Source organism: Pleuronectes platessa, chromosome 17 (assembly GCF_947347685.1).
Source record: "Pleuronectes platessa chromosome 17, fPlePla1.1, whole genome shotgun sequence".
Taxonomy (NCBI): Eukaryota; Metazoa; Chordata; class Actinopteri; order Pleuronectiformes; family Pleuronectidae; genus Pleuronectes; species Pleuronectes platessa.
Window position 1 is genome coordinate 21,347,332 of NC_070642.1, and position 10,745 is coordinate 21,358,076.

The 10,745-nt window shown below is 46.5% G+C and overlaps 2 protein-coding genes across 4 annotated transcripts in view; one reads left to right on the forward strand and one right to left on the reverse strand.

The window, feature by feature from the left end:
- Window positions 1-819, forward strand: part of afdna (afadin, adherens junction formation factor a) — a 65,753-nt gene extending 64,934 nt beyond the window's left edge. For all 3 annotated transcript variants that reach the window (XM_053445199.1, XM_053445200.1, XM_053445201.1), the window contains exons 36-37: window positions 149-233; window positions 475-819. In XM_053445199.1, the coding sequence (XP_053301174.1) occupies window positions 149-233; window positions 475-628 (239 nt within the window). In that variant the 3' untranslated portion in view covers window positions 629-819. The remainder of the gene's footprint in view (window positions 1-148; window positions 234-474) is intronic.
- A 2,507-nt stretch (window positions 820-3,326) lies between these two features.
- tdrd15 (tudor domain containing 15) lies at window positions 3,327-10,435 on the reverse strand. The gene is made up of 3 exons (XM_053444782.1): window positions 10,365-10,435; window positions 9,264-9,330; window positions 3,327-9,057 (listed from the first exon to the last, which is right to left on the reverse strand). The coding sequence occupies exons 2-3, from the start codon at window positions 9,314-9,316 to the stop codon at window positions 3,327-3,329; spliced, it is 5,784 nt and encodes a 1,927-aa protein (XP_053300757.1). The 5' UTR covers window positions 9,317-9,330; window positions 10,365-10,435.
- Between the last annotated feature and the right edge of the window lie 310 nt (window positions 10,436-10,745).

Consider the following 10,745-nt stretch of genomic DNA (forward strand, 5'->3'; position numbering starts at 1 on the left):
TTTAGATTGAACAGTTTTGATAAAAAGAACCTGGTCGTCCGTCACCCAGCAGCTTCTCCATCAGGTGTTAACTGGAAACCAGTGTGTGAACGATGCTGACTGGTGTTCCTCTGTCTGTCTGTGTCCGCGGCTCCTGAACCTGGAACAGGATTCAACTCGTACACTGGAAACTCAGCAGGAGTTGTAGGATCGGGAGAAGTCTACAAGGACCCGCGGGACAAATGGGGAAAGAGGTGAGTCGTGGTTGTCTCCAGGTTTTTAACAGTGAGCAGGTTGATGAGGGATCGAACACGTGACGGACGTTTAACTGGAAGAGACAAACATCTCAGAATGAAAGAGGAACCGGACGAGTAGAAGATATTTCCCTGTTTTTGTGAAAGACAAACTCTTTGTAGAAACTGTCTGGTGAACCTGTGTGTTATTCTGTGTGTGTCCCTGTGTGTGTAACCGTGCGTGTCCCTGTGTGTGTTGCAGTCAGGAGCAGGAGAACGCGATCCCCGGCAGCAATCCGGAGAGCATGACCTTCAAGGAGCGCCAGCGCCTGTTCTCTCAGGGGAAGGAAGTTTCCAACAAGGTCAAGGCGTCGCGCAAACTCATGGAGCTGGAGAACGAGCTCAACACCAAGTAGACCCCCCCCCCACCACCACCACCCACCCCCCCCCCACAGCCTCCCAGTGCCACCTTAACACCAGCGTCTCCACGATAACGTTAAGGTGCTCCTGGGACGACCCCCCCACCCCCGTTTTTACTCTTTTTATTTGAATCATCAGACGACTGGTAGCTTCATCGTTGCAACAGAAGAGACGTTTAACCCCCCCCCCCCCCCCCCCCCGTTACGGTCTGTCAAGGATGTAAAATGATGAAGCACTGTAAAAAAGTTTTAATTATATCTAGTGAGAATTTGGGGGATATATTTTTGTTTGTAAAGTGGTTTTCGGGGCCGAGGGACAAAATGTTTATTCTCATTTTAACTTTTTTCGTTTGTTTTTTAAATAGCTAACTGAAACAATTTTATGGTATTTGTTTTATGCTCTTTTTTTTTTTTCTGCATCACGTTGTTTTCACACTTTTAATTCCTTCTCGCCCGAAGCGGAGCTCCTCCTCCTCCTCCTCTTCATCATCATAATTATTATTTTTTTATTTTCTTGTTTTGTTTTTTAAAAGATTAAATTCTCAGTGAGTGGAAACACTGTTATTTCATTCCGTAGCAAGAAAGCATGGGATTTTCCTTTTGTGATGTTTTAGATAAAACTCTGACGGATTCTCCGGAGAAGATTCTTAACGTGCACAACATTACTGTAAATATCTGGGTCCACGACTGTCTCACTCTTTTACTACTGTAGGAACCTGCCAGGCTTCTCAAGAACTGCTAAACTAATGTGATTCAACAGCGTTTGGGCGACAGGAAGTCAAACAGGAAGTGCTTCCGTCTCGCAGCCGGACCGACTTCCTGCTGCTGGAGCTCAGTTTTCTTTTTTAAATGTTTCGCCCCAAAACCTTGAGGTGACTGTAATTTTTATTTTGTTTTTAAAATCATTTTTTTCTTGCCGAGTTGTGTGAAATTAATTGGACTGATAATAAATTCAAGCCAGAAACAGGAACTCACTTTCACTCACAATGTGATTCATGTTGGTTTTCACGATAATAATAAAAAATAAATAAAAAAAAACAAGAAACAAACGCTCTTTGATTCTTTTGCTCCTTTTGTTTTACAGATATTTATTTCAAACTCTGTGTGTGTGTGTGACGGGGGGGGGGGGCACTTGCACAAAAAAACTTGTTCTAACTATTAAATGTGTTTCTGAGACGTGGATCACACTCGTACGTCTGAACAGTTGTTTTCACACCAGTCGCAGGATGTGTCGTGTTTTAAGTTGTGATTGTGACAAATTATACAGACACAAAAATATCCACCACCACAGCTGTACTGATGTAGAAAAGAAACGCACCTCAAATGTTCTTAGAACCAAACACCTGAACGTTTGAAACCTTCTTCCAGTGACTCCACCCGGGTGAGGATTTATTAATTCTTCTCTTCAGGAGCATCAGATTCTACACAAGAAAATAAGTGACCTGTTAAAAAACACCACATCTGTGTCCCCCCCCCCCCCCCCCCGACAACAACGAATACTCCTTTCCAGGATTCAAAATGGTTTCATGTTTAGCCTTTTTGTAAATCATTAATAAATACAGATTTTTCAACAGTGCAGCTGGAAGTGTGATCTTTTGTCACTGACGCTAAATTGTGTTGTTGCATTAACATGAATTATCTTGTTTCACAGTAAAGTAACAAACTATCAAGATATCAAACCTTTGTTATGAGTTTATAATCACAGGAAACCAAAATTATGATTCCACGTCCGTTCATTTACTCACGAGTCAGCAGAAATTATTTATTTGCAAAGTCAACAAAACAAGATGCAGTAACAAAAGTAGAAATTAAACTTTAACGTGTTTCCTCGTTCACTTCTGATCATCTTTCTCTTTTCTAACAAAGGAACAGTTTAAAATCAAAACAATTAATCATAACAAAAACATATTGTGAATGAACCTTAACGTAGAAATGAAAACAGATCATTTACATCTTTCTAAGGAACAGATTTGAAAATATTTAAACTTTTCACTAACTCAGTTTTCAGGAAAAAAAACAAATCTGAAGAACTCAGTCAACAAAACATAAACAAACAGATTCTTCACACAAACAAGAGTTAAAGACAGAATCAGTCATGTGACGTCAAGTTAACGTGGTTCACTCATAGAACAAGATGAGCTCAGAGGTTGATGTGACGCTGGCATCGAACAAAGTGCTGCACGGCCTCACTGTCCGCTTTACCTCATATGACGTCACCTGAAACACAAGAAGAAGACGATTGTTTGTCGTTGGTGAATAAACAGATTTAACTTCACGTCCTTTAATTAAATACTTTTAACTTATAGTTAATTTCATTCAGGACTTTTAAATGCTTATTTCCTCAAGTAAAGAATGTGAAAACTACTTTCTACTCTCGTGCTCACAGAAGAAGAGAAAACCTCGACCTCTCGATCCGGACACAGAACTGGGAGGTGTCCTCCTCTCGTCTTCCTCAGTTACCTCAGCTGAAGGTTTCGACGTCCCCTCAGAGGCGTCCACTTCCTGTTCGCTGTCCGAGCTCAGAGGGACGAGGCCGGGGACGAGCTCCTGGAACCTGAGGACGTCACAGACACAGTTTTATGTTTCTTCAGTTTGAAATGATCCAAACATTTGATTTCTTCTCATCCGGGCAGCAAAATGATAATTTCCAGATGAATAAACGTATCTTAAAAGAAATTAAAGGTCTGACTGAACTTTAGGTATTGAAGATGCAGGAGGAATCGAACCTGAGTCCCAGCAGGACGTCCACATAGTCGGCGTGTCCGGCCTCCACCAGCTCCCTGGCGACATGGACGCCATCTGCCAAAATGTCCACCTTCCAGTGAGCGGGTGACACGAGCTCCCTGAAGAAGATCTGAAGGTGCTTCTGGTTCAAACACTGCAGGAAGAAGAGCGCCGCCTCCTCGGTCCACTGTGAGTCTGCAGCCGGCTTCACCCCCCGCAGGGCGCACGGGTAGGCCACCTTGGGGAGGTTCACCAGCTCCTCTGGAAGCGTCCTCAGCTGGGAGCAGTGGTCAAGTGGCAGAGTCTCAACTCGCCCATAGTCCACCAGGCTCAGCACCACAGCGGCGTCGGTGTTCACGATTTCTGTCCTGCACCACCTGGAGGCTGATTTCAGAAGGCAGCAGGTGCCCTGGACGAGGTGGGCGCCGGGGACAGGAGACGTCTTCTCAGGGAGCTCCTCCAGCGTCACGGACACTTTGTCCATGACGAGGAGCAGATCCTCGAGGACGACGCTGAACTCACTCGGAGACGTCACCGCAGCAGCGAAGCCGAAGTATCCGGAGTCCAAGTCGATGGGACGGAAGACAAGTTGCTGAGGACGACTTTCTGTGGCGTCCTCCTGAGCTCCGGCCTCTGATTGGATCCTGTGATCGAGTTGGTTCATGGTGAACAGTCCGTTAACCAGGATCTCAACCATCCACAGGTTTTCAGCTTCGGAGAAACTCACGAACACGACGCTGACGTCTTTGCCGATCAGCGGTTTCAGCGTCTCACACCACGATCGGCCGGCGTCCTCTCGCCCACTGAACCCAAAGCAGTTTACTCTGCACAGCACCGCCAGGCTCGGGACTCTCGCCAGCTCTCCACACTGCCGGCGGATCGAGGCGTTTGGAATCTCTTCTGTAATTCCGTGATCCACCAGCAGGACGTCGCACTTCCCCTCACCCACGTGCTGAACAACAGCCCTTTGCCACGTGTTGTCTGTGGGAACCTGAACTAAGCACCTGAGGCCTCGTTGGACGTCCTCCTCCACCACCGGCTCACATCGGTCCAGGTGGTCAGCGGTGAATCTGTCCAGGGCATCGAGCAGGAAGCCGCTCCGAGCGAGACGGACGTAGAAGTCCCCGTCGCTCAGGACGGACAGAACCGTTCCGTTCTCTCTGTCTTTGGCCTGAAGACGCGGAGGAATGAAAGCATCGGTCCATTGGGTCGTTGATTTGTCCGAGGACGTTCTCCTCTTCGTCCCTCTCTTCTTTCTGAAGCGACTCCGGAGACGTCCACACGTTTTTACCTTCAGTTTGTTCGGCAGAGACACATTTGGACATCTGGGGACAGATTGCTCGACTGTCTCGGAAGCTGCCGGTTCATTCACGCTAGTTTCTTCTCTGAGGTGGTTCTGTCCAGATCTCACTTCCTGCTCCGGTGTAGTTGAAGTCACAGGAGACTCCTCTTCCTCTTCCTCGTCTTCTTCTTTGTTTTCAGGGCCGGTTTCAACGACCGCTTCGACTGCTGCAGGAACGTCGACCTCTCCATCGAGAATCTGGAGCTCGACTTTCCACTGAGTTCCAGCTCGACGGACAAAGTCGACCATGACAGGCTTCTCCATGACAGCGTCGGTGAAAGAAGCATCGTTTTCAAAGGCGCTGGTGTCCACCAGGCAGCAGGACAAACTGAACCTAGGCTCAGAGAGATGCTCTTCTGGCATCAAGTGGATTTTCTCCTTCTCCACGACGACTGAGTTCCCATAGTCCACAAACTCCACTGAGAAGCCAGAGCTCCCTTCAGAGCGTTTCACCACAGAGCGATACAGAGCGCCGTCCTCCTCGTACACGGCCAGGACAAGCTGCTGGATTCTCACGGACACGACGGACTTCAAGGAACTTCTGAAGTTAGGAGAGTTCAGATCTTCACACATTTTCAAGATGGCCGGTTCGTCGTCTGCCAGGTGAAGGAAGAAGCTGTTGATTGAGTTGATGTGGGAGACGAAGCATTTCGCCCGGAGACCGACTCTGATGTTCTTGTCGGGCAAACGTGGGAGTTGAGGGATTTCTCTTTTGTTTGTGTTTTGATGTTTTTCTGAATTTGTGTCCTCGTCTCTTTGTGTTTTCTCCGGAGCGCTGATCTTTGTCTTGTTGTCGTTGGGCTGTTTCATTTTCGTGTTCTCGTTCTGAACTTTCCCATGAACACAGTTCTTTGTGTCTTCTCTCTTTTTTGGGGTTGCGTTACCAACTTGAGCAGCTCGCTGGGAACTCGATTTCCCTCTGGGTTGGCTCCTGCTCTTCACTCGGATCTTTGCGTTTTGCTTGTGAGGAGTTTTAACTTCTGTCTCTTTTATCGCGGGAGCAGAACTAACCACAGTTTTTTGTTTGGGTGTAAGACTGAGAACGAGCTCCTTCACCTTCTCATTGATGTTCACGTCTCCGTCAAACAGCTCCACATCAAACGAACCATCTTCTCTCCGTCCAACCACGACGGCTCTCACCAGCTTGTTGAGGATTGTCCTGTCCAGCCACTCCTTCACGTCGGCGTAGAGCTCCTCCTCGGACACTGAGGCGAGGCGACACCTGAGAGCCTGCATGGGCGTGTACAGCAGATCGGCACAGTCTCTGGGAATGGATGTGACCTGGGTTTTCTCAGATATGCTTTTGTTTCCGTAATCCACAAAGAAGACACTGAGGTGCTGGGGGGACGGGACCGGATGTGCCAGCACTCTGTAACGTTTGCCATCAAAGTATTTGGCCAGGCACAGCTTCCTCACCACAGCTCCTGTGCTGACTTGCATCATCTTCTCACTCGCCTCTGAGATCTTCTTCTCAAGCTCCTCGATGATTTCGGTGTTCCTCTCCAGGTGGCAGTAGACCTCCCACTGGTTGCTCACGTGAGTCACGTACACTTGCTCTTCATTTCCAGGACTCAGATCATAAGAGGAGTAGACGAAGGTCTCAGGTGACACGGTTGATAACGGCTTGGTTGAGATCGTTGCCTCTGTGGCCAGACCCTGTTCAACGAGCCAGCTCGTGAGGTTCTGTTGGGTCTGGGTGTTGTAAAGATCTACAACATTGCAAAACCCCTTGTTTTGCACGATCTCATGAGAGACAAAGTTACATCTCAGACCTCCGGCGCTGTCCTGGACAAACTGTCTCACCGAGTGACAAACCTCCAGACCCCAGTTCCCACAGCTCCCAGGGTCAGTCGGTTCAATCAGGTTCGAAAAACTGCACCTGAAAGCTTGTCCTTCCAAATCGGTATATTCTGGCAGTATTGCCTGAAGATGATGCTCCTGGACCCAGATGGTTAAACCGAAGTCAATCAACATCACACTGGCATGACCGTTGTGTTTGTCTGTGATGAAGCCGCGGTACCACTTTCCATCCAGAGACTTAGCAACACAACACTTGACCCCTGGTTCAACGGGCGCCATGCTGGCTGAGTAGTGCCTCTGAAGTCTTTCCATCAGTTCTTCCAAAGCTGGACCTTTATCTTTGAGTTGACACCAGAAATCTGATGAAGACTCGATGTAAGTGCAGTGAACAGCAAACTCAAACCCAGGTTTGATGCATAAAGGTTTGAAGCTGACCGGGTTCTGAGACTTCTTGATTTCATTTTTACTACCATTCTCTTCCTCTTCATAAATTTCACTTTGCTTTGTTTTCCGACTGATGTCTGATGTCACACGGTGTCTTGGGCACTTTGAGTTTTCTGTAGCGTTTGTGTTGTTGTGCACTGGAGACTCAGTGGTCACCTTCCACCAGTCTTCTTGTTCTGAGGTGATCAGGAGGTCGCTGATTCTCTGACTGTTGTCCTGTCCCATCTCGAAGATGTCAACCACGAACTTGTTCTTCCTCCTTTGGACAACGTGGACCAGCAGAGCTTTGTTTGACACAGCTTGTCTGAACAGGTCGGAGGACGAGCTCGTCCAGACTTCGTCCAAAGGAAACACATCGACCAGAGTACAACAAAAGGCAAACGCTGATTTCCTGGCAAAAGCCTCCGGTATTTTCTTGATCAACATGTGTGGCACTTTCTCAATGTTCCCAAAGTCGATGAAAAGAACTTCAGCTCCGTGCTCCAGAGTGTCCGTGACCACGCCCCTGTAGAAGTGCATGTCCTTCTCATAGACTGCACAGCACTGGGCTCCGAGCTCAGGATCCACCAGCACCTCCTCCTCCAGCTTCACGCGACTAAAGTGATCTTCCATTTTTGTCATCATCTCTTCAAACTCCTCATTGCGTTTTTTTGTTCTGATCCAGAAGTGGTTTGGATTCTGGATGTGTTCTACATAGCCCACAAACACAGAGTCTTCCTGCACCTCTTCTGCTTCCAGGGTTTTATCAAGGGCTCCCCCCATGATTGTTTCATGGTACAGATAACCCCCCCGAGGTGACACTTCTTCTGCTTCATGAACCGACTCAACTCCCTTTAGGAGACGCTCTTGCTCTGGTTCCTTCACATCATCGTCTTCAGCACTAATCAACGTAACGGTGTAAAGATGCTGCTCTTCATCATAACCTCTGATATCCACGTCCAACACCTCCCCCAGCAAACCTGCCCGGAGGAGACTCAGCTGCTGAGGTTTGACGGACTCGTCCTGATCACGCAGACAGGAGAGCGAGCAGGGGAACGCCATGATGGGTGTTGAACAGAGATCGGGGGGCAACCTGAGGACGTTCTCAACTTTAACAGATTCAAAGTATCCATAGTCAATGAGGAAAACTCTGAGTTGGGAGTTGATGGGGAGACACTGCACGTAGCCTCTGTGCCATTTCCCATCTTTGCTTTTAACTGAGCACAGTAAACCCAGGTTCTCTGGGTTCTTCTGGCTGTAATCTTTGGTTCTGGACTCACAGACTGAAGCCAGCTTGTTGGACATTTCCCAAAGATCTGTTTTCATACTGGCCATTTGACAGTGGAACAGCCCGGGGTTGACGGCAGCAGTCACTCGCACCTTTGCACGTGTCCCACAACTCAATCTCGGCCGACAGAAGGACAGAGTGTCTCTGAATGTCTGGAAACCCGATAGTTTGAAGCGATAATCGTGTCCCCGAGGCTTTTCAATGAGTAAATCAGGCACTGGCTCCATATTCTGTTTGAGCGGCACCTCTGTCAGCATCTCAACCAGCAGGAGGAAGGTGTCTGTGTCCACATGTCTCCCAAACCCATGTCTTACAAGGTCGTCGTTGATGTCAGGGGCTTCCAACAGGAGGACTTTGTGGGGAAGGAGGGCCTGAATGTCCCCTGAGACGTCTCTTCCAATCAGGTTGGACAAGTATTGCTCCACTACAGCATGAGAACAACTCGGAAGCAGCAGCATGTTTGCAAGGAAGCCACAAACTATTTTTGGAGGTAGGATGAACAGGTCGTTGGAAGAGGAGGACACGTGGGCAATGTCCACACTCAACACGTTTCCGTGATCGATGAGGAAAACGTCAAACAGGTCTTCTCGTCGGTTCTGAACTCTTCCTCTGAACCAGCGGGCAGAAGTCAAATCCTCCACAAGGCAAAACTCTCCAATATCCACTGCAGCTTTTGTCTTGGGTATGTTCTGTATTTCCCCCTGGAGAATGTTATAGTCCAGCTCACAGAGGCTGAGGTACTGTCCCTGGAAGTGAATCAGGGTGGCTTCCGGGTTCCAGTCCATGTGGGTTAGTTTCAGGTCCACTGGCCAAAGGGCACATGATGCTGAAGGACGAGGATTCTGAGACCTGAAAGTAAAGTGGACAGTTTATTTCTCTATTGAGGATTCTGAGTTATTTTCTTGATTTGATTGTTTAAGACACAAGAAAACGGTGAGAAGATCTTAAATCATACAAAAAGAGGAAACACAAAATAATAACAGTATACAACAGCTTAACTAAAACTGAAAATGAATGAGGAACATCTCAGCATCACTTCTCATTGTTTCACTTACTTGTGATGCCTGGAGCCCAGCGACTGCCCGGCAGCAGCATCAGTAACCGGCATATTCAGACCAGAGCCTGAGAGGAAACAAGCAATTAAATACTTCAATCTAAAATTACATAAACAGAAATCAAATAAGAGGCGCCACCATCAAAACATCTGAACACAACAGGGACAATAAGAGGGAGAAACAGCATCATGACAATTCATGACTTCTGTAAATATCTGCAACAGAGTTTTAAGAGACTGTCACCTGATGACCCAAAACAAAACATACAAAAAAATACAGACAATAAATATATAATATACACCTTTCACTATGGATATACATATATGTTTTCTCATATTTACTCATATATATGCAATAAATATATATAATAGTATGTACAGGTGAGGGGCGGGCTTCTACTGAATAGCAGTATGTTATATAGAGTATAACTAAATACAGATCTATGTATGTAAATTAGATATGTAAATATTAGGTATATATTCGTAATAGTATAATAAATAAACAAAATGATATTCAACTATATAGATATAAAAGAGAGAAGAGGCGTACATGTGGAGTAATATACATTATACAGATAATGTGCAGTAGGTGAATTTAATCAGTGCAGGTACTGGTGAGTATTTGTAATATGGACACATTGTGCAGCTTTTGTGTTTTATAATTATATGTTTACATGTTTTTATTTTATGTATAAATAATGTGGTATTATCTGACAGCAGGAGCTAAAATATCCAGTGATTTAATGTGTCTGCTGATGTGTTGTTAGCATTCACTGACACTTAAATAGACAATTACAGGATTTTAATAAGAACAAAACTATAAATTAAAATTTAAATATGCAGTAAATTGTCTCTTCAGTAAAGAAAACGTTCAGATGTTGTGACTGAATGAACAGGAGCTAGCATAGCGGCGGTGTAGCTTCACCTGTAGCTGCTAACATCCAGGTTAACTATGCTAACAGGAGCTAACAGCAGCTAACAGCAGCTAGCGTCCTGTGTGGGTGTAGCATCGGCCTCCAGCGGGCCGGCTCCAGCCCTCAGGCCGCCTCTCGGAGTGGGAGGAGCGGACATGCTTCCTCCGTCAGGCACCGAGTGTTCTCACCTGTTAGATCCGCCTCACGAGCTCCACCTGTCCGGGAAACAGGAGCCGAAGCTGACGCTGCTACACCTGGATCGCCCGCCCGGGAGAGGGAGCACCGGAGACGGGGAGGCGGGAGCTGGTTCTCTCACATTATCCAAAGGTAGCTGACATTTGGATGAGCTTGTAGTACGTGAAGTGCTTTAATATCATTCTGATATATTATTGTTAATATAACTATGTATTTTGAAGGATAAATACCTGGTGGAATATTGAAATAATATTCATGACACCCCTAAAGTGGACGATACCATTTGTCTTCCCTCCCTCAGGTGTGTACATTGTCTCAGCCAATAGAAACACAGTATCTTAGCTAGCTAGCTTTTTAAATATGCTTTATTTTAT